Source organism: Falco punctatus (genome assembly GCF_963210335.1).
Source record: "Falco punctatus genome assembly, chromosome: 1".
NCBI lineage: Eukaryota > Metazoa > Chordata > Aves > Falconiformes > Falconidae > Falco > Falco punctatus.
In genome coordinates this window covers 119,735,026-119,757,550 of record NC_137580.1, presented here as the reverse complement: position 1 = coordinate 119,757,550, position 22,525 = coordinate 119,735,026, and the positions used below count along the sequence as shown (strand labels likewise).

The 22,525-nt window shown below is 54.3% G+C and overlaps 4 protein-coding genes across 6 annotated transcripts in view; 3 read left to right on the top strand and 1 right to left on the bottom strand.

The window, feature by feature from the left end:
- NUP85 (nucleoporin 85) overlaps positions 1-22,525 on the top strand; it is a 246,140-nt gene that overhangs the window by 133,483 nt on the left and 90,132 nt on the right. The window lies entirely within an intron of this gene.
- MRPL58 (mitochondrial ribosomal protein L58) lies at positions 3,603-6,171 on the top strand. Its single transcript, XM_080401307.1, has 6 exons — positions 3,603-3,794; positions 4,238-4,271; positions 4,704-4,763; positions 5,415-5,497; positions 5,605-5,774; positions 5,960-6,171. The coding sequence occupies exons 1-6, from the start codon at positions 3,636-3,638 to the stop codon at positions 6,042-6,044; spliced, it is 591 nt and encodes a 196-aa protein (XP_080257433.1). The 5' UTR covers positions 3,603-3,635; the 3' UTR covers positions 6,045-6,171.
- Positions 12,956-19,551, top strand: LOC308056170 (5-hydroxytryptamine receptor 3A-like). The gene is made up of 5 exons (XM_080371125.1): positions 12,956-15,707; positions 16,311-16,477; positions 17,172-17,332; positions 17,417-17,699; positions 17,938-19,551. The coding sequence occupies exons 1-5, from the start codon at positions 15,367-15,369 to the stop codon at positions 18,144-18,146; spliced, it is 1,161 nt and encodes a 386-aa protein (XP_080227251.1). The 5' UTR covers positions 12,956-15,366; the 3' UTR covers positions 18,147-19,551.
- Positions 19,433-22,506, bottom strand: ATP5PD (ATP synthase peripheral stalk subunit d). Of its 2 annotated transcripts, none has more exons than XM_080407684.1 (6): positions 22,411-22,506; positions 21,883-22,020; positions 21,093-21,189; positions 20,160-20,231; positions 19,773-19,835; positions 19,433-19,636 (listed from the first exon to the last, which is right to left on the bottom strand). In XM_080407684.1, exons 2-6 carry the CDS (start codon positions 22,002-22,004, stop codon positions 19,505-19,507), a joined length of 486 nt encoding a protein of 161 aa, XP_080263810.1. In that variant the 5' UTR covers positions 22,005-22,020; positions 22,411-22,506; the 3' UTR covers positions 19,433-19,504. The 2 variants fall into 2 exon arrangements, with proteins under 2 accessions (XP_080263810.1, XP_080263809.1); XM_080407683.1 differs by having other exon boundaries at positions 21,883-22,013; positions 22,410-22,505.

Below are 22,525 nucleotides of genomic sequence, written 5' to 3'. Positions count from 1 at the left end.
CAGCAGATTAAATATATTTTCAAATACTTTATTCTTTTCTCAAATAAAAAGAAACACCACTATTCTCAAAGCCAAGACTTTCTTTACAGCTCTTTTAACTTTTCTGCTGTTCTTAAAAGTAATTTCTTTGATTTTCATGTTCAATTTGGGTCAAGAAAATGCTTCAGGCTTCTCTGAAGAAAGCAGAGAGAATATGCTGAACTATACTGCTGCATTATTTATATAACGTACATTTTATGCACTTGGACTACTAACATTTGCCACATGGTAAAACCCCTTCTTCTGTCCACTCCAAAGTCTCTGTAAAACCGTACAATTTCCAAGCTTGCAATTCAAATGCTATTTTCATTTCGGTCTTTCTTGAAAACCACATATCCAAAAATGACTGATGTAAGTAACACAATGTTAGTATTTGGCTTAACAAAGGAACAGCTGCCGTATATCAGCAGTTTGTTCACCAAAGTGCTGACAGCATTTTTTTCTGCATCCAAAAATATTAGTGGCCATATATATATGTCCTGATGACTGTGCGAGTCAGAGTCACTTGATTTTTTCTTAAGTGAGGCTTCCAGCAATCAAAGGAGGAAAAAATAAGTATCTTCTGGCCTTTTATCCCACCCTCGATCTAAACTTTTCAAATTTGCTTTGAAAACACGAAGGAAAACTACACAACTCCACTATGAGGTAAGAAGAGAGTATTAAGCAACCACACCACAGAAACTGGTCAAATAGGTGGCAGCAGTTATTTAATAGCACACCCCCGTGATTCAAGACAGGAAGAAAAATACCGCATGCAATTAAAATGGACGAGAAAAAGTACAATATAATAGGAAATAGTGATTCATTTCAGAATTTGGCAAAACCAGTGACCCTGTTCAGCTCACAGCATCAAGATCAGTAAGGGCACAGCTTGTCCAGAATTCAGTTTTATGCTGGATTTGAAAGATGACATTTAGACAAGTGCAATTCCACCAGATCCAGTCTGGTTTCTTACTTTACCACCAGTTTGAATAACCCTTCAGGAAAGTGCCCATTACAAATAGGGACGGACCACTTGAAGCACAGATTCAAGGGGTTTACAGAATTCTCATGGGGAAGACTTCCCGATTCAGCAGTCTTCTCTCTCTTACAGGAGCTGAGACCTTCTGGAAGGTCCCCTCAAAGTCCCAGCTTGCTCCTACGTTCATGGCTTGTGCCCTCATTCCCACGAGGAGTGACCAGCTCCTTGGACACATCAACTTGTGCATCATGGTTCAGGGATGGCTCTTTACAGCTCTTGCTCACCAGTGACCACCATCACCCAAGGGGGTGAGCTTGCCAGCATCACTCCCGAGGCTTTTCATTTCTCCAGCTTAAATGTCAAAAGCTTGGCTCTCTTGGGACACACCAAAGCAAGACCTTGTCACGCCAAGCCCTGCTGCCAGGGAGAGCTGCTTCCAACCACCCCAGCAGAGACCATTCTGCTTTTTACCAAGACTGTCTGGACACCTGCACCCAGCAGCGCAGTGTGGGAACGAAGCAAAACCAGAGAAATGTCCTTTTAGATGGGCCTGGCTTCAACCGTGTGACCTTCAAGGTTCAATCCCAGCCCCTCTGTGCACCACATGACGACACTGTCCTTGGTGTGGGTGACCAGTGCAATAACAATGCCAACATATTTGACAACAGTTGGTAAAATGAGTCATCCTGCTTTGGATATTTTACCCATCCCTCTGGCTACAAACCACAAACATTTACCTGTTCCCTGTAAGAAATTAAGGTCACCAGATGGCACGGTTTGTCTTTGACAGTTCTGGGTTTTTTCCTTAAAGCATTCTGCTTTCAGCCAAGTTTGGATGGGGGAAGCAGAGCAGAAGAACCCCAGGACACAGAGATTTGATTAAAACAAAGCGTGGAGCCCCCCTTGGCCCCCGAGCTCTGCTCAGCCGCAGGCAGGGCAGACTGACCATCAATGTTCAGGACTTGCTCCGTTCCCGAGGACAGAGTTTCCTGATTTTGTGCTGATGGGACCCAGCTCAGATACTCTAATCACATGCTGCCTTTCTACCAGCTTCAAAACACCCATTTTGACTTCACCCACAGTTTTAAACAAAAGATTGTCAGCTCCTGTCAAAACACCAGAGCAAATGACAGCCCCGTCCCTGCCTCTGCGTTTTCCTGCTGCCAGAAATAGCAATCCCTGCCCCTCTCACATGCACACCCTTCTTGTCAAGCCAACCTGAGAGCTCCAACAGGACCAAGAGCTGAAGGATTTCCACAAGTGCTTCAGGCCCCTGCATCCCCCATCCACCTCTGCGTCTCTCTTACAGACAGACCTGGAAACACACATGTGCTGCTGTATCGGCTTTCAAAAAAAAATAATTTTATATATATATATATATATACACATATCTACAACTTTTTAGCACACTTGAGCAGATAAAAATCTGAAAGCTGAAGCATCCCAGGTGCAAAAACTAGGCAGTATATAAAAAATGCTGGATGTATTTTCACTTTCACTGCTGGCTGTCAATGCTTGCCAAGGTGTGGGGTGCAGGCGAGAGCACACTGCGCCCCACCACTACCCCTGCCCCACGGAGCTGGAAACCACCTGCCCAAACCCATCCCCAGTACCCACCCCAGGGCCGTCCACACCCCATGCTGTGCCCCCCACCCTGGTCACACCGGGGCACTGCACACCCACCTCACCCCAGCATCCATGTCCCCAGCTATCCCACCACCTGCTGCAGCAGGGCCTGCCTCAGTGCCCCCCCAGACCCCATAACCCCCCCCAGACCTCCGACATCCCCTGCCACAGATCCCATAACCTCCCCCAGACCTCCTATATCCCCCCCCAGACCCTGTAACACCCCAAAGACCTCCTACGTCCTCCTCTACAATGCCCCATAGACCCCATAACCTCCCACAGACCTCCTATACCTTCCCATGGGGCCCCAGAGACCCCATAACCCCCCTCTCAGACCCCCCCCAGACCCCATAACGTCCTACATCCCCCCCCCCAGACTCCATAACCCACCCAGACCTCCTACACCTCACCATAGTGCCCCACAGACCCCATAACACCCCTCTCAGACCCCCCACGGTGCCCCACAGACCCCATAACACCCCACAGACCTCCTACACCCCCTCCCACAGACCCCATAACACCCCACAGACCTCCTACACCCCCTCCCACAGACCCCATAACACCCCACAGACCTCCTACACCCCCTCCCACAGACCCCATAACTCCTCACAGACCTACACCCCCTTCCACAGACCCCGTAACACCCCACAGACCTCCTACACCCCTCATGTTGCCCCACAGACCCCATAACACCACCACCACTACGGACCTCCTACATTCCCCCCACCCCAGTGCCCTACAGGCCCCATATACCCTCCCAGACCCCCCACATGGCCCCCAAGGTGTCCCCCAGACCTCCTCCCACCACACCACCCCAGGCCTGACGGACATGACGCTCCTCAGGGATCCCATGCATCCCCACACACCCCACGTACACCCCCACTCACACGCCCCCACCTCACCCATCCCAGAGACCCCCCCCTCCCCGCGCAGGTCCCACCCCGGAACGCGGCGTGCGGCCGCCGTTTCCGTGGGGACGCCGTGGCGCAGGCGCACCGCGGGAGCCAAGATGGCGGCGCACACGCTGCGGGGCCTGGGCCGGCCGCGGCTGAGGCTTCTCGCCGCCCGGTTCTCGCAGCGGGCTGCCGCCGGGGCCGAGTACCGGAGCGCGTACAGCCTGGACAAGCTGTACCCGCCGCGGCAGGACGGCACCGCCGCCAGCGCCCCGGTGAGTGCCCGGGGGCGGGGGGGGGCGGCAAGGGGCGGGGCTTAGCGTCTGAGTGACGAAGGCGGGTGGGCGGGGTTTATGTGGGGCCGGTGCCACCGAGGGTGGGCGGGGCTTAGCACAGTGTTGACTGTGGGTGGGCGGGGCTGACCGCAAGGGGCGGTGCCACTGCGGGTGGGCGGGGCTTAGCACGACGTTGACTATGGATGAGTGGGGCTTAGCCCGAGGGATTGAGGATGGGTGGGCGGGGCTTAACGAAGGGGCGGTGCCTCCGCTAGTGGACGGGGTTTAGCACAGTAAATTGTCGGAAGATTAACGGGGCTTAGCAGGAGGGGCGGAACTTAGCCGAAGGGGTGGTGCCAATGAGGGTGGGCGGGGCTTATGGAAGGGGCGGTGCCACCGCGGGGTGGGGGGGGCTGATGCGGGCACCCTGCCGTGTGTTCCAGGAGACACAGCCGCCTGCCCTCGACATCCCCATGGGTGAGTGTCCCCCTCCCCCTGGGTGTGTGTCCCCTTGGGCAAGCGTCCGCATCCCACCCACCCACCCCCGGGGCAAGCATCCCCTACCCTCCGGGCGAGCGTCCCCCTCCCCCCAGGTGAGCATCCCCCTCCCCCTGGGCAAGTGTCCCCCTCCCCCTGGGGCGAGTGTCCCCCTGAGGAAGCATCCCCGTCCACCAGGGCAAGCGTCCCCCTTCCCCTGGGCAACTGTCCCCGCGGATGGAGCCGGGCTGTTCCCGGGCTGCATGCTCAGCAGCGGGCTGGGGGCTGAGCTCCAGGCCTGGAGCTGAACTGGGGGTGCCAGCACCACCAAGTCCTAGCCGTCCTCCCACCGGGACCGTCCCCATGCCCTGCTGCCCGTGGTCAGAGCGGGACCATGGCTGCGAGTCACCGCCTGCTGCTCTTCCCTTCCAGCTCGCCTGACCGTGTCCTACTGCCGCAGCTGCGGCCCCGGTGGGCAGCACGTCAACAAAGGTGAGGAGAGGTTCTCCCGCTCCGAGGGAACAACCACAGCCTGCAGGTGGTTCTCTGTCCATTGCGGTAAAATATTGACAACTTGAAGTTAAACAGCATCTTTCTGCCAGCCGATGCTAATTTCTCATTATCGTCACCCTATTAACGCAACTTCTGAGTCTTCATAGTGCTCGAGACCAGTCGTTACATGAGATTCTCCCACAAACGCTCTTACTGGGGTCATTGCTGCTACACGCACCGGGGGAAACACCACCTCCACCTCATCTGGTCTCATTGATCAGATGATCAATTCATCATTGATCAAACATGTCGGAAACATCACAGCACAATAAATTCTCAGCTAATTCAAATAAACTTGTAACCCTTCCTGTTCTGCCATTGCCATTGAAAATAAGATAGTGACTGGTGATAATGATAAAACTTGTAGTGTGTGTAAAGGCAGATAGTGTGACAGACCCTCCATAAAAAATCAGAGTTTGCCTTGTAGAGTGATATGCAAAAATACAGCAAGAAAGAAGTTGTGATTTTTCAGGAAATTAATACTGGAATCGCTGTGTGTTCAAAGCCAGCAGTGAACAGACTGAATTATCTCACAAAGCTGAGGCAGGCGAGCTGTTCCATGGAAAAAAATAATTGTTTTTTTCCTCGCAGTGAATAGCAAGGCAGAAGTTCGGTTCCACCTGGCATCAGCAGACTGGATTCCAGAAGCTGTGAGACAAAAAATGGCATTGATGGTAACTATTCCCCCTCCGCCAGCCAGGGCTGAAGCATCATACTTCCAGCCCGAACGGGACCACTCTGAGGAGGTTTCCATGGTCACATCCCCTTTTCCTCTCTCTAGCACAGGAATAAGATAAACCGAGCTGGTGAGCTGATTGTAAACTCTGACGAGAGTCGCTACCAAATGAGGAATCTGGCGATCTGTTTAGAAAAGATCAGGACCATGGTCACGGAGGCTACCGAGGTGCCCAAGGTGGTGTCTAAGGAGACCACACAGAAACTCATAGAGAGGTACCTTAATTGAAGGTTTTAATGACTTTCCTGGGTAGCATCCCAAGAACAGAGAGTGGTTTTTTCTCCCTGTGGATGTTTTTCAGCTCTTTATAACATTTTCAGCCCTACATTATAACTGTGCTCAAAGGTGGACGTTTCAATGCTTGCTTTGTACGCTAAAGGATCTTCCCGTTTTGTTTTAGGGTGGAAAAAATGAACCGTGAACGACTACGTCAGAAAAAGATACATTCAAACATAAAACAGAGCAGGAAGGCGGACTTTGACTAGATCCTCAGCACACAGTCTTCTTAAATAAATGTTGGCAGGTGTAGGTGATGCTAAACGCGTGAGCTGTATGAAATAAAAATGGTCTAAAAGTGTAAATAAAAATATTGAACACCTCATTTTGAACCTAGTGAAACGCTGTGATAGCCTGTCAATCATTTTGCAGAGAAAATATTGTCCATGTTTGAGAGAAACTAAAATGCCGTATTTTTGATGGGTACTTTTTGGGGTTTTTTGAATCCTTTATGCCCTTTGTCCAGCCCTCTGCTCTGTGGGAACACCCTCTGCTGCTGAACATAAAAGCAAAGGTAGATTTGGGGGGGGAAGAAAGGGGAGTAAGAGCAGTCTTAACCACGTATCCAAGTAGCAAATAAGACTATTCACCGCTTCAAGCGCTTTCCTTCCACTTTAGTTGATTTTTTTTTTTCCTAACCAAAACCCACGCCTGTCACTGCATTGAAAGAACTGAAAGCCACCGCAGGGATTTGGCAGGAGGTGATTGCTCTCCATCGATGCTACAAGGTAGGAACCACCCTGTGGAACGCCAGGACCTCGGGCTGAGCTCCCTCAGGAGTCACTCAGCACCCAGCCCTGTTTGAACAGCACCGGGTTCTGTGGTGCAGGATGGATTTCAGCCCCACCAGCCTGGGGTGCAGTGGGGGGCTCCAAGATCCTGAAATGACCCTTTTTTTCATGTTTCCGCAGGCCCCAGTGGCCTAATGGACAAGGCACTGGCCTTCTAAGTCAGGGATTGTGGGTTCGAGTCCCACCTGGGGTGAGCAGAGGGGGTTCTGTTTTAGGCAACAACCTCAAAGAAGAGGGGAAAGTGCTGGTTGTGGGAGCTTAACTGGGGCACCGCGAGGTGCGGGGGTCCCTAACTGGGGCATGGCAAAGGGGTGCAGGGTCCCTAACTGGGGCATGGTGAGGGGTGCGGGATCCCTAACTGGGGGGGCGTGGTGAGGGGTGTGGGGTCCCTAACTGGGGCATGGCAAAGGGGTGTGGGGTCCCTAACTGGGGGGCCATGGCGAGGGATGTGTGGGGTCCCCTCTGGACACTCATGGCTCCGCACCAGCCGGTGCCCAGTCCCCTTTGGAAGGGGGGCTCTTCAGCTTTGCCCTTGCACCACCTGCATCAGCATTTACCCCACATCCTCCCCCAAACAGGGGTGCAGGAGCACGCGGATGCATCCCACCATCCCTCCCAGGAAACCCTGCCATGGCCTGGCCGCCCTCACTCCTCTGTTCGCCAGCAAGGGCAGCAAAGATTTAAATTTTTCTCCTGCCTGAAGCTTTTATGCAGGGGTGGGGTGGGGGGGAGGCTGCCGGCCCCCCCTCACTGGCAAAGGAGCCTGCAGCCCCGTGCGGTACCCAAAGCAGGTGTCACTGCTTCAGGTGTCGGTACCCAAGGCAGGTGTCACTGCTTCAGGGGTATTTGTGACACTGAAAGTTGTCACAGGACCATCAGTCGGGACCTCCCATGACCCCACCGCCACCATCACCTGCCGCCCAGCTCTCCTGCCCCAGATTTTACAGGAAGATTGAAAAAATTTTGTCTTAAGCCTTGGAGCCGGTCCGTGGCGGCTGGACACGTCATTAAAAACACGCCCCACGCGTGTGGCTGCTGTGTGGGCCGTGAGCCCATCCCCGGGGCCGCTGGGGGAGCATCGCCACCCACCAAGCCTGGTCACCCCGCAGGGGGAAAAGAGTCACCCCAGGTGGGACTCGAACCCACAATCCCTGGCTTAGGAGGCCAGTGCCTTATCCATTAGGCCACTGGGGCCGCCTACGGAGTCTATTTTGGCGCCTTCACTTAACTCTCTGATGGCCGGAGGGGAACGTGGCCACGGCGAGCGGGCAGGGGGGTCCCGCACAGCCCCCGGAGGCCCCCCCGGGACTGAACGTCCCCCAGCGCAGGGCAGCCCCGTGCCCGCCAAGCCACGCAGCCCCATCCCCACCCCCCCCCCCCGGTAAAACCGCCCAGCTCGGCCCGGCTCTGTGCACGGCGCTGCCGGCGGGGGGGCTGGAGACCCCTGCGAGGAGCCCAGCCCGCTCCGCCCCGCCCCAGCCCGCTCACCCGGGCTCCCCCCCGAGCCCCCCCAGTTTGCTCCGGACCCCCGCGGAAGTGGCGGCCCCTGCGCGGTCCCAGCGGCCTAATGGATGAGGCACCGGCCGCTTAAGCCAGGGCCTGAGGGTTCGAGTTCCCACCTGGGGTGGCAGCCACTATTTTTTAATATTTTTTTTTTTACCCCCCAGCCCTACCCCGCAGGGAGGGGCGAGGTCGGGGGGACACCCCCCCAGAACACACAGACACCCACCCCCCACCCCGGCCCCCGTGCCTCACCGAGCGCTCCCCGCAGCGGCGCCAAGCCCCAGCCCCGGCTGCCCCCACCCTTTTATTCCCACCTCCCAAAAACCGACCGCAGGGGCCGGGCTCCGCTTCGCATCCACCCCCTCGCTGCAGCCCCGCCGTGGGGCAGAGCCCCGGGGGCCAGATGCCCGGGGGGCTTGCGGGGCAGAGCCGGCCCTAAGGCCCCCCCAGCACGGGCACGTTCTCCGCGCTTGGCCCCACCGACACCCCCGGGTGCTCTCACCCCACGGGGCAGAGACCGACCGCCGCCCCCCCACACCTTCCAGGGGTGTGGGGAAATTAAACGACTCGTGGCTTTAAAACAACCACGAAGGGACTCGAACCCTCAATCTTCTGATCCGAAGTCAGACGCCTTATCCATTAGGCCACGTGGTCCCCCATAACTGTGGTTTGGGGACAGCAACACACACCGGGGGGGGGTCGGGCGGGGGGTCTCCTGCCACTCCTTGTGCATCACCCACGCTCCCATCCCTCCTGGGATTGCGGCTGTTCCTCCCGGTGGTGGGGTGAGTGGGCAGGGGGTCCCTCCTCCCATGGGACCCTGTAGGTCACCATGAACCCCCACAGCCTCCCCCATACGTGCTGATGGAGGCTGTGCTGTGCAGGAATCCTGTGGGCTGGAGCAGCGACGTTCCCCTCCTGCCACCGTCTCTGCTGCCCGCTGCTCCAGCCGTGCTGCTGAGGATGCCAACAACTCCGAACACAAATACAACCCACAAATAAGAGCAGACACCAGCCAGGGACACCCCCAACACAGAGCAGCTGGGGTCACTGCCACCCTCACCCTACAGCTGCCAGGGGTACATGAGTCCAGGCCTTCCCTGCCACATCCCCATGGAAAGGCAAAGCCAAGACCATCACACCCAGCCGAGGCTGTACATTCCTTCCGTTTGACTCCCAGGGTCGGGCATCACTGGGGAAGGAGGGAGGACAGGGACAGCTGGGACCTTGGAACCAAGTCATGCATTCAGTGTGGTGGCCACAGTGTCTACGAGCCACCAGTGATGGCACCTGCAGTAACACAGCACCGCTACAGCGTGACGGTGCGATGCAGGAAGCACCGCGGGGCTCAGGCTCCTGCTCCTGCACCCACCGCACCTCCTGCACCCTCCGCACAGCACGGCTTGGCTTCTCCCCCAAAACCTGCGCTTCTCATCTAATCCTAGAAAAACTTCCCAAAGCCCACCACAGGGCAGGAAGGTATTTTAGCCTCTTCCACTGCCACGGGTGGTTTGGGGGACATGTTGGTTCCCGGGGTATGTCCAGCTCAGCTTCCAGCTGTGTGTCTTTTCCAATGCATCCATCGGACGAAAGCTGAGCAGAGACGTGCTGGAGAGGAAGGACTGGGCGAGATGAGCTCTCGTGCCCTGCGGCTGTGCAGACCCCCCCAGTACGGCGGGTGGCAGCAGCCAGACCAGAGCACGTAGCAGCTGCCCCAGCTCCATCCACCCCTGGTGCCCCCAAGAGCTCACCAAGGTGTGGGGGGCACAGAGGGGTGTAGGGTGCAAATCCCGATAGTGTCAGACGGGGGGAGGCCAGTGCAAGGGGGTGGGGCAGCACTAAGCCAGATGTGTGGTGGTGACGGCCCGATCAAGTGGATCTGGTGCCTGACTGCAGACTGGGGGGCCAAGGGTCTGAGCCCCCCATGGCCGAGTGTCCCTTGGCCCCGGGGCGCAGGAAGCTCCTTGGTGCTGGCAGCAGTTGCCCGCTTTTGCCCAGCACCAGGGAATTCGAAGCCCTTGGAATGCCACGTGTCCCTGCAGCATTTCCCCCAGGGCTGTTTTCTCCCCGCTCTGCACCCTGTCCTCACCCATCAGCCGGCACAGTCGCTCCAGCTCATGAGAAGCAGCACAGGTCCAGCCTCCTGCTGCCTGAGCCTTAGCGCTCTGGAGCCAGGAGCAGCGAAAAACAGCAGGAACAAAACTTGGTACTGCCCAAGCGAGGCCATGACTGATGGAAGTCCCTCTGAGCACACAGTGACCCAGCCCAGGCCGCTGGTGGTGCTGCCACCAGGACATCGCAGTGGGACTGGGGGTACAGCATCTCCAGGGGGTGCAGAGAAAATGCTGCCCAGGGGAACCCAAGTGATCAAACACCCCCAAGAGCCACCTGATGCTATCCAGTCTTGTAAGAAGGATGCAAAAATCATTCTCTGGCTGCGCTTTCGATCACAGCCTTGAAGCTGGTCAACCAAAGAGGTGAAAGCCAAGTGGTCCCAGGTAACACCAGCCTGGAGACACCCCTTTCGCCCCATCCCCATCCCCCAGAGCAGGCAGGGTTTGCTGAGCAGCCCAGGGACCTGCAGCTCGGCTGCCTGGGGCTGCCGGTGGCCCAACACCCAGGGCTTTGCCAGGTTTGCTGCCTTTCAGGCGGTGGAGTCATTTCCCCCCACCCCTAAGAGAGAAAAATTACTCAGAAAGAAACTTGACTTTAGGTTTTACTAGTGTGATATCACCCTGGCCACAGCTGCCTTCTAAAATCCATTAACTCCACAGGAAAAGACCCTCCAAGCAGCTTTTTAATGCAACGAACCTGAGAGGGCGTTATCCCAAAGGCACGTACGTGGAGGGCTAGGGTCCCAGGGCAGCACAGCCAGACTGCGTGGTCCCAGCAAACAGCCCTTGCGGAGATGCGTTATCCAGCAGAGTAAAGCTTCCTTCCCACTAAAGCTTGTCATGCTCCGGGAAGAGCTTTACATGACATCTGCAAGGTGGTCATCCCCCAGCCTTTTTGTTGGGGGTCAGATGTAGCTGATGATACAGGGAGCACCTGGAAGGGGTCAAAATACAGCAGAAATTCCTGACTCAGCCCTGACCCAGCTCTGCCCAGACAAGGCTCATTAAACAGCTTTAATACCCTGCTTCTGCACCGCTGGGGACACCTGGGAAGGTGCCCATGCCCCAAAGAACCGCTCTTGCATTAACAGCTCTCCAAAACCCACCCTTTCATTAACACCTGTTCTGGTTTCAGCTGGGATAGAGTTAATTTTCTTCTGAGTATAGCTGGGGCAGTGCTGTGTTTTGGCCATGATGTGAGAACAACATTGATAGCACACTGACGTTTTTAGTTGTTGCTGGGTGATGTTTATACTAAATCAAGGACTTCTCAGTTTCCTGAGCCTTGCCAGCGAGAGGGCTGGAGGGGCACTGGAAGCTGGGAGGGGACACGGCCAGGACAGGTGACCCAAACTGGCCAAAGGGGTATTCCATACCATATAACATCCCACTGAGTATATAAACTGGGGGAAGAAGAAGGAAAAGGGGTAAACATCTGACATTATGGCGTTTGTCATCCCAAGTAACCGTTCTGGTGATGGAGCCCTGCTTCCCTGGGGATGGCCAGACACCTGCCTGTCCATGGGCAGTGGTGAATGAATTCCTTGCTTTGCTTTGCTTGCGTGTGCAGCTTTTGCTTTGCCTGTTAAATTGTTCTTATCTCAACCCTTGAGTTTTACATTCCTTTCTGATCCTCCTCCCCATCCCTCTGGGTGAGGGGCAGTGAGCTAGTGGCTGCGAGGTGCTGGGTAGCCGGTCGGGGTTAAACCACGACACAACTCTCCAAAACCCATCCTTTCATCAGCAGGGCCCAGGGAAAAGCTGCTGGTTCTTCCCTCGGTGACAGCCTCAGCTGGGCGTGTGGGACCATGGAGCATCCATCTCTGCACGGAAATCCGGGGCAGTTTGTAGCTGCTCCTCCTGGATTCCCTTGTGAGAGGCAGGCTGGGGCGGCTGCCATGGAACTGATCACCGCATCGTCCCGGTGAGTGAGCCTGGGGCTGCCGTGGGGGTCTGGCTGCCCCAAAACATGTCATGGACCACTTCGACCTCCCTCTTCAGCCATCCCCTCCGCAAGCTCTGCCTGCAGAAGCCACCCAGACACATGAACCCAGCAGCGCTGCTTCCTTCGCACATCTGGACCCTCCCTGTGCATCACCCTCCTCAACTGACATCTGCCACTGGGGATGGGGAACATCTTCCCACCGAGCCGCCACAGCCAGCACCCTGCGGGCAGCAGCGGGAGGCGGCCCGGCAGCGCTGCGCGGGGCTGGCGGCACCGACCCGGGGAGGAAGGAGCACGGAACCCGGGTTGGCACCGGCAAAAGGCGGCTCACCCCAGATGGGACTCGAACCCACAATCCCTGGCTTAGGAGGCCAGTGCCTTATCCATTAGGCCACTGGGGCTGCGCAGGGCGCGCGCCCCGGCCCGCGAGAACGGCCCCGACCCCTGCGGGCCCAGCAGGCGGTGTGGGGGCGGGGCGGAGGGGCGGGGCGGGGGCGCGCGGGCGGGCCCCAGCCCCGAGGGGAGGGGGCGCGAAGGGGGGAGCGGGAAAAAGCTGGAGCAGGTTTAAAAGTGCGGGGAAAAGGGGCCGACCACGAAGGGACTCGAACCCTCAATCTTCTGATCCGAAGTCAGACGCCTTATCCATTAGGCCACGCGGTCACTGATACTGCAGCCCCTCCCCCCCCCCGTCCCAGCGATGCTGCCAACCCCCAGCATCACGCCCACCCCCACCCCTCAAGATCCCCTAAGTCCTCCCTGAGCCCCTGGAGCCCCCTGAGCTCCCCAAGCCCCCCAAGATTCCTGGAGCCCCTGGGTGCACGGCGGGCCACCAGCAGACGTGGCAGGCCACCAGAAGATGTGGCGGACCACCAGCAGACACAGCAGGCTGCCAGCAGATGTGGCAGACCACCAGAAGACGTGGCGGGCCACCAGAAGTCATGGTGGGCCACCAGAAGACACGGTGGGAGTAGGACTGTGTCACCATGGCCAGGCTGTGGGGAAGTCGAGCATGGCACAGGGCGGCTGCGCTCGCTGCACTGGAGCCAGGGGACACCCCTGCAGCCAGGGCTTGGGTACGCGGCTGGGGAGAGGCAGAAGCAGGGTGCTGCGCAGGATGGGCCCCCGCTGCGCATCCAATTCATCCCATCGCCTCGCCCAGCCTTGGAAGTGCCACACGGGTCCGGCTTTCCTCCCTCCTCTGCCCCCCCACGAGCTGCCGTGGGAGGGATGCTGCGCGGGGCGTGCGGTGGGGCCGAGGACCTCACTGCAACAGGACGCAGCGGGTACCAAAAGTTTGCAGAGGCAGAAGAGCAGCTCACATCACACCAGCTGCTGGCAGATGTGAGGGATCGCTGGAGGTCAGGTCACCTCTAGCTCCATTCTGGGGGCTCAACATTGTCCCACCTCTAGCGACACCGTCCCACCAGCGTAAACTCCTATGGCCAGCAGAGGGGTCACCTCTACTTCTCTTCACACCAGTTACCTCCAGTTCAAACCTTGCCCTATGGCCCATACACTTCCTACCTCCCACACAACCAAAGGGCAAAGAAATAAGGTGCCACCTGCAATGTCCCAGCAGGATGGGACTTCCCAAGCACACGAGAATTGGAGCTGCTCCTCTGCAAGGGAACCATCGCTGGAATCACTGCGGAAAAGATAGGCAGTGATGGAGAGGAGGGGGGCTGAGGGAAAGGCAGGCAGAGATGTAGGGAAAAAAAAAAAAAAAGTCTCTGAGCCTTTCACCTTAGCTGTGAGGGCTTGGAGAAGAACCTCGAGAGCGCGGGAGAGCAGCAAGGAGGCAGAAACAAAATCAGTGGGCACATGAGCGGCTCAGTGCTTTGGGAAATGAGGACATCCTCGAACACCCACAGGCTGGGCTGCTACGGAGCAGGGCTGGGCTCGAGGGAGAGCAGCCTCCCCGGCACCCCTCACATCACACAAGCACTAATTTTAATTTCTATTCCATTTCAATGGCATTGCAGTAAACTCTCAGCCCTGTAAATGAGACAAGATTTGGTCCTGAGTAGCTCTGGCTCCTTGCCTTTTCGTTGTGGAGATGGGCCCTTTCTTTTCCTTGCCCTCAAATTGTTGGATTTTTTTTTTTTAATGACCTTATTCTTCCTTTACCACAACTAAACTGGCTCTTGGGAGCAGCCTTGAGTGCATCACACCATTAGCAAAGTCTTCCTTCCAGTGCAAATAGATACATCAAAAGTCTAGCTTCTGTTTACAAAACAGCCACCCCTCATTAATAAATATCAAATCAACTTCTACATAACAAATGACGCGTCCTGGAACTGTTCATAAGGCACACAGGGCTATTTTCCTCTTTATTTGGAAGCAGGAGACGATGCAGCGAGCTTTTATAGCTATCCTCACCTTTTCTCTTGGGACAGGTAAGTTCAAGAGGCATGGAAAAGCTTTGAGGAATTCTGTTCCCACCCATGTGAGAAGGGATTTGCCCGTGTTAACGATGTTTTTCACATCCCCAACTCCGTACCCTTTCTCTTCTGGTACACCCCTCGCAGGCTGAGATCCTGCCTAATCCTTTTCTGATTCAAGTGGAATTTTTTTTTTTCTAGCAGGGGCTGTTCCGAGGCACGTCTGCACCTACTACAATGTGGTTGAATACCTGAACGTTTCCTCTCACAGCAAGCTGCATGCACACATCCTGCCCAAGAGAAGCTTGGAGGAGCCTTTGGAAGTGAAGGTGGATCTTATGCTGGTGGCGATTCTCTCTGTGGTAAGGACCCAAAACTCCCGTTTGGGGCTTTAGAGCAGAAAACTGGGCGATGGCTGGGCTGGGGTCTGAGTCTTCTGCCAGGCAGGGCTGGGCCAGCAAAGCCACGGGGATGAGCATCAGTCCCTTCCACTTCTTCGGCTTTCTGCTGTTGGAAAGCATTTTTGGAAGATCTGGAGCATCTTCTCCGTCATCTTCTAGAGCATCCTACTTCCAGCAAAAAGTTCAGAGGCAGGGTCAGACAAGCAGCCTGCTTTACAGCAAGCTCTGCAACCAACCTGTGGGGTGCCCAAACTGAGCAACACATTTGCAGGGCACTGGTGTGTAAATATTAGCAATAACTTTATTTTTTTCCGCAAACCATTAGACCGTATGCTCCCTCTCTTCAGCCACAGGATCAGGATCCTTGAGCTCTTTTCCTGAGTTTCTACAACCTGTATGCTACAAAAGCAACGAGGAGAGCTTCTGGGTTCTGCATTGGATGTACCTAAGAAAATCAGCTCAGTATCTTCCCTTTTGTTCCTCCAGGTAGAAAAGCTCCAGACGGTCACATTTTACTTCATGTTGAACCTGGTAGGTCCCTCGGGAGCGTTCCTCTCCTGTGATGTCTGGCGCGACGGCTGCTGCCGAGCCCCATGCTCATTTCTCCCCTGCAATTTCTTCCCCCAGGAGTGGGAAAACACTTTTGTAACCTGGGACCCGCAGGATTTCTGTAACATTTCCAGAGTCATTCTGCCCATGGATACGTACTGGTCTCCCCGCATCTTCATTTTAGAGCAGTAGGTTCCCCTTCCACTCATCCACTGGCTTAAGCGAAACACAACGTATGTAAACTGGCGGTGGTGGTGTAGGAAATGGGGTAAACTCCTCTGGTTAAGTTATTCCCATGAACTCTCTGTAACCAAGAACCTCATCATTTAGATTAACGGTGACCACGGTTTATACAAAGCACTTTGTGGCTCTGTAATACTGTGACATCTCCAGAGATGCCTGGGCTGTAGCTTGAGCTGGGGAAGCAGCAGAGACCAGCAATGCCCTGGAATGGCATGACCCTTCGCAGTTTGCTGTTAGAGGATGGAGCACTGAGGGTCTGACAGAGGGGTGGGCACCGCTCTTCGGTGAGGGGGAGGCAGCAGAGGCAGAAGTGAGTCCCCAGGGAGAGCGGGACGTGGAGGGGGGAGAAGTAGAGCTTCCTTAGGAGGTGCAGAGCTGCTACAGCCCTTGGTGAGAGGCACTCACCAGCCCTTCCAGCCCCAGGTCTCCCCCAGGCTGGGCACAGCCGGAGCTGCCCGGGAGGGGATGCTGACAGCCCAGGCTCTGGGGGACCGCGGGGCACCACAGCACCGTGGAGCTCGGTCACTCTCCACTTTTGTTTACTCCAGAGTGAACGGACAAAACTCGAACCTGAATTATATGGCCATCGAGCACAACGGCAGCTTCACTTCCAACCAGCCCTTCCAGGTTACCTTAACGTGCAGCCTGATGATCCTCAAGTTTCCCTTTGACACCCAGATGTGCAACTTGAGCATCACTTTATTCTTTTACACAGGTAGAGCAGCAAGCGGAGTTTTGCTACAGCTAGGCTAAATTTTCAGGAGGAACAGATGAGAAGGACCCTGGCGAACTCCTGGGTTCCCTTAGGAGCACCATGTGCTCACACTGGGTTAGCGGGATTGTGGCTGTGTAACACCACGGAAAATGGGCTAAACCACTGCCATTCTGTTTTGGCACATTTCCCAGCAACATCTCTGGAAGCATTTGGATGCTCTGTGGTAAGTGCCCCTGGGACAAACCAGGAGATTAGGAGGCTTCCTGCAATAAGGCTACTTGTTCACGTTCAATTTTGCAGGACTGATCTTTAAACATACCTGAAAGTCATCAAAATAGGAGGAAATTCAGGACAGTTTCAGGGAGCCAAACTGCAGCCAGAGTTCATCCCAATAGGAAGGCTTGAAGAATAAGCAGAGGTGACATGCAACCCTCCAGCTCCCATCCGCAAAGAATGGGATTCACCAGAGATTTTCCCTCTGATCCACATTCCCAGAGGTCCAGCCAAGTCTCTTCACCAGAGTCCTTTTTAATTTCTCCCTGATGAGCTAAGAAAACGCAGCAGTGCAAGAAATGTTGCCTTTCCCCATCTGCACACACCCTTGGTTGGGAGGGAAGGGGAGAGGAAATAACTGACCTCTAATAAATACCTAAATCCTGCAATTTGCCTCCTGCTCTGCCTCCTGCCTAAACAGTAACAGACGTTGTCATGAAGACAAGACGGACACCAACTGAGATGATGAAAGAAAGCCAGAGTTACCTCCTAACTGATGGAGAATGGAAGTTCACCAACCTCAGCATCATTGAATATGTGGAAGAGGTGGATAATGAAGAATATTCTGTGGTCACCTACGTGGTACAGCACTACTTTCCTATTATATTGCACTGATTTGCCACCAAAAAAAAAAAAAAAAAAAAGTATGAAATAAGATAATTTTCTACACTAGGGAACAAGCATTCACCCAACACATTATCTCCCACTCACCTACATTTTGTCCATCTTCTTCAACAGATTTCCATGGAGAGACAACCCACTCTGTATATCCTGAACCTGATCCTCCCAACGTGTGCGCTGTATCTGCTGGACATGGCAGTGTTGTTTGGACCCAGCTCTCTTGAGGAGAAAATCAGCTTCCAGATTGCCATCATCCTCGGCAGCTCCATGTTAGCTGTGATTCTCAACAACATCCTCCCAACTTCCTCTAACAGACCACCTGTGATAGGTACCCATCTTTATCGAATAAAAACTAACCGATTTTCACACAGGTACCAGCCCTAAGGAAGGTCTTTGGGTATTTAAGGACACGCTTGTGAACAATGAAGTCACGAACAGCTAAGCTGCACCAGCTTGCTGGGGTTGGAAATTTCCCCCCTTCCCCACCAGGCAGCAGAAGGCAGGCAGGATTACATTCAAGAAAATGATGCCAGTATCACAAGCTCGCCTGGTTTTCTGTTCTGCAGTGGTATTCTTCTTGGGCACCTTCCTGCTCATGATCATGGCTCTGTTAGACACCCTCTTCCTCTTACACCAGCAGTACCAATCCCTACGCTCAGGCAAGGCTCTCGGAAGCTTCCAGCAAGGTAAAACCACCCATAACCTCTTAACCAAGCTGGGTTTGCTGCATTTTACTGCAGGTTTGTTTGGGCGAGGGTGGGTTTCCTCAGGGTAACCAATGCCTCTGGCAGTACCGGTGTGGTAGTCACCCACCGACCCCTCACACTGACATGTGCTATTTGCTCTTTGCAGACGCGCACACCAAGCCGGCAATGAGAGCCACAAACAAGCCGACCACGAAACACCTCGGCGAGGGAGCCACCCTGCTGCTGAGCCTTCCCAAGGTGGCCCAGGGAAAAGGGCAGGTAGCCCAGCCCCACTGGCAACTGCAGGAGCAGGACCCATTTCTGCCAGTTCTGGAGAAGCTCCTTCTCTACAGTCACTTCTTCCTATCCTTGTTTTTTTTTGCTATTATTTCTATGAAATGGAGCAGCTAGAGACCAGTTCTGCACAGCGCTGGTTCAGCTGCTCCACTGTATGGCTTCTAACCTCTCCACTGTAATTTTTTTCCTGCTTGATTCATAAAAGTTGTTTCCGTTGCCCAAATAAAAATAAGCAAACCCGCAGGGCCCGAGATCTGCATGCTTAGTGCTTTCTCCTCTAGTTCAGTAGAACTGTGCATGTTCTTACTCTGTGGGCTAGCAAGGTATCCGAATAGAATAATTGCGAAACTGGGGGATAATACCTCCATTCTGTCTGTCTATAATTCTTACCGCAAACATGACGAACAGAAAAGGGAACTGATGCTCTTATCTTATGTAGCTGTTTCCGTTTTGAGAAAAGGTGTTTAAGAATTCCATCTCAGATAATTAAATAAAACAATGCAAGGCTGAAGCATTTGTTTCTCTGAGTTTCAGCGAGATCCACATCATTCAGAAACCCAGGACAGAGAACAGGATCACCAGGTTTAAAGGGGTGATATATTTTAAAGCATTGGAATGCTTTAAAAAAATAATAATTCTTTTAAATGCATCTCAGCACATCTACACTCCTTCAACTTTTTTCAGTTGGCTGCACCTAAACCATCACAGCCAACCTAGAAAACAGCCCTAGACCTCTGCCTGTAGAACTGGCGAGACGTGTCTCCCACCACAGCGCACATCACCACTAAATATACATTCCAGCATCTCAACAGGTTTCATACCTTCAACTTCTCTATTGGCCTGACACAGCAGAACTACATTCCCTACGCCCCAGATGGACAGGCGGTTTATTCGCATTACAGAAGATGCAATAGGGCTCAGTTTGATCAGCAGGTCCAGCTGGGATCTCAGTCCTTTCTACAAAACCAAGCTCACAGGTAGAAAAGAAAATCCAGAAAAAGTGGGCTGTTTGCAGGTCTGTGCATTGTTCCATGTTCTCAAAGCCTTGCAGCGTCACGTCTAAGATCTAAGCCACAGACAGGAGGGAAACTACTTTATTTAGAAGATCACAGCATCTGACAGTCGTTAGACAAACTGCTTCCTGACAAGTTTACAGATCAGCAATGGGTTTGTGGGGCCAGTACGGGTATTTCTCCTTGTCCAGTTTCGTTTCAGGGAAGGCTTCGTGCAAGTCTTCAAGCGTCATCTGTTCAAAGGGAATCATGTTCCTGAGCTTCTGAAGCTTGAAGTGGGAGCAGAGACAAACACGTTACAAAAGTCACTTGTCAGCAAGAAAAAGCAAAACACATACAAGTAACGACAAGGTGTGTGCCAGGCTGGCTCAAAAAGAATATTCACCAAGCAAAGTCCAGACTTACTTGCTGCTCATACTGGACGATACGAGCTTTGGAAGACTGGACGTATTCAGCAGTGCTCTTTGCCTGCAGGAAAGCAGAGAACATGGTAAATATGGTTAGGAAAAGGCAGTGACGGTGAGTGAACCTGCAACCCCATGCTGGCTTTAAGTTGGCACCATTACATCAGACAAGTGGATAGAATCTTGATCAAAACCCACCAGCCAAACCCTTCCACGTGCAGAGATCCTCTTCCTTAGCCAAAAGCCACGTATGAAGACCAGAGCCATGCTCTAGCTCAGGCTGCCCTGCCCGTGCAGCACACACAGAACATTCTTTCCCTCTCACTCTCTCCCATCCCCAAAGAAGTCAGAGAAACCCCTGGCATTAGGGAGCAGTTTAAACACTTACAGCTTCCTGCTCTTGGGCATCAATTTTGGCAGTTTGTGTATCCTTTGGCTCAGGAACCTGTAGTGCACTGAACTGCAAATCAAAAGAGAAAACTGTTTTATAGTTTGACTGAAATAATCCCTCACACCAAGGTCATTCTCCCCAGCAGCAGGGGAGCATTCCCTCCTTTCTTCCTAGGATATGCTCACAACCATCTAAGTTAATGAGCTTTCTAAAATCGATCATTGCTGCTTGACTGTGCCCTTCACCAGCAGCACTGCTCACCTGTGAGCTTAAAGCGATCTACTCTGTACTGCATAGCACTACCAGGACAAATAATACCACATACGTTCATCACAGCACTGTAAAGAGCAAAGCACTGCACTGTAAGCAAGCAAGAACATCTAATACCAAAGACATGTCATATCACAGACTTATTTCCCCGTAAGACAAAGTTCCCAGATCCACCTGAGGTCAGTGGGTCCTCCCTGCCCTTGGAAGCCAGGTTTCACAGTGCCACTGACACCACGTGTCCCTCAGCAAAAGCCTCCCTCAGGCTTTTCAGTTCCCACTTAGAGAGGATGGCAATCCTGCAGGCACCCACTAGTTTTACATGTTCCACAGCATGCAGAGCCAAGCTCGCCACCTGCTTCTATTCTCTAAGTTAGAGAAATATTTGAACATTTGCTTCAGGAGAGGCACTACCAGAACACACTCCTGCAGCCAAAATATTTAGCAAGTTTTCTTTCACCAGCTTTCTCACTTTCCTCCTGAAAGATGGCATTGAACTGACCTCCTCGAGGTTAGTGACACAGATCTGCAGGATGTAAAGCTGGGGCATTTGCTCACTAAAACCAACCTCCTCTGCCAATTCTGGCATTTTCCTCTCAACACCAGAAACACCCCCCATTTAAACCTCCAAAGAGCAATGCCCAGCTGACAAAAGAGTCTGACCTTCTTCTGAAACTCGTCCACCATGCCAGCTTTAGCAACAGTAGCCTTGTAGTAAGCCCAGTCGATGGTCGGGGGTTTCTCCGGCAGGGTGGCCAACCTAAAGAGACGGAGCAGAGCAGTCACAACCAGCACCAGAACTAACCTCACACTATCATCTGTTCCATGCACAGTCACTTTCCAGACTGTCAACAGTCTGCTAAGTTGAGTTTAAATATTTTCAGGTCCATCATTAAACAAGCAGTGATGAACCATTTTCTGCAAATCCTTCTGCCCTTGGAACAGACTTCTCTGTACAGAAGAGTTCAGCCTGCAGTCCTGCTCCACTTCAAACTACTACACAGCATCTCTGGGTGCAGCCCTGCAAGAAGGGATTAAGCTGTCTTCACACTGCTGAGCTAGAGGCTATTACCTGCAATAGCCAATGTTTGTATCAAGCAGCAGCTGCTGGAGGATTTGAGAAGGCTGATGAATGTGTACAGCATTGAACAGAATAACAAAGTTTGCAAAATGTTTTGAATGTGCCAAAGCGAACTGTTTTCACAAAACTGCTTTTTTACATTGCAGCTGTTGTTTTACTCTGGGAAGGGTTAAGTAAAGAAGATTTGCCAAAAAAAAAAGAGCCAGCAGCTGTGCTGAAGGTGACCTGTTTTAACGCCTGTATGTGCACTTCTGCGAGACCAGTTACTGACATCCCAGTTACTGACATCGGCTCAGCCAGTTCAACCAGAGGCTGAACAGTTCAGCTGTGGCACTGAGCTGCCCCACGTGCAGGAGCTGGGCAGACACTCACCGGGCTGACAGTGCATCGCTGCGGGTCTTCAGGGCGTTGAACATGGCCTTCTGGTTGGGAGGCACCCTCTCAGCGAAGGCTGCCCAGTCAATGGCCTTGATGGCAGCTCTGCGGCCCGCCATGGTTCCGGGCTGTGCCGGGGAGAGACGAGACCGCGTGGGTCACACGGAGCGGGGAGCAGCAGGGCCCAGCAACAGCGGGGTGGGAGGACGGCTCCGGCCCAGGAACACCAGCACCGAGGGGCACAGGGTAGGGCGGGTGAGGGACCTGGACAGGGGGAGCCCTCCTCAGCCCAGCCCCACGCCGCCGCGGCTTCCCACCTGCTCCATCGACCCCCCCATAACCCAGGCCCGCCCCGGCCTGCTCCCTGCCTCAGCCCCGGGAACCCTGGAGCCCCCAGCTCCCCGGAGCCCCCAACCACCCGGAGCCCCGAGCCCCCTGGATCCCTGGACGGCCCAGCCCCCCGGACGGCCCAGCCCCCCAATCCCCCAGCTCCGGCCGCCCCAGCCCCGCCGCCCCGCGCTCACCTTCACTGACCGCCACGGCCGTGCCCAGGCGCAGACGCCAGCAGCGCCGGAAGTTCCGCCCCCGCCGCCCAATCAGAGCGCAGCCTCACCGGAAATCACGCCCCCGTCCGTCCCGG

Bases quoted from the DNA above. Each gene is read 5' to 3' on its own strand.
- LOC308056170 (XM_080371125.1), top strand. From the start codon at position 15,367: ATGCTACAAAAGCAACGAGGAGAGCTTCTGGGTTCTGCATTGGATGTA. The intron at 15,708-16,310 runs GTAGGTTCCCCT...TGTTTACTCCAG, and splicing joins CGCATCTTCATTTTAGAGCA to AGTGAACGGACAAAACTCGA. The intron at 17,333-17,416 runs GTACAGCACTAC...AGATAATTTTCT, and splicing joins ATTCTGTGGTCACCTACGTG to ACACTAGGGAACAAGCATTC.
- ATP5PD (XM_080407684.1), bottom strand. From the start codon at position 22,004: ATGGCGGGCCGCAGAGCTGCCATCAAGGCCATTGACTGGGCAGCCTTC. The intron at 20,232-21,092 runs GTCAGACTCTTT...TTTGATTTGCAG, and splicing joins TGGACGAGTTTCAGAAGAAG to TTCAGTGCACTACAGGTTCC. The intron at 19,836-20,159 runs GTAAGTGTTTAA...GCTTTCCTGCAG, and splicing joins ATGCCCAAGAGCAGGAAGCT to GCAAAGAGCACTGCTGAATA.
- MRPL58 (XM_080401307.1), top strand. From the start codon at position 3,636: ATGGCGGCGCACACGCTGCGGGGCCTGGGCCGGCCGCGGCTGAGGCTT. The intron at 3,795-4,237 runs GTGAGTGCCCGG...CGTGTGTTCCAG, and splicing joins GCACCGCCGCCAGCGCCCCG to GAGACACAGCCGCCTGCCCT. The intron at 5,498-5,604 runs GTAACTATTCCC...TCCTCTCTCTAG, and splicing joins GACAAAAAATGGCATTGATG to CACAGGAATAAGATAAACCG.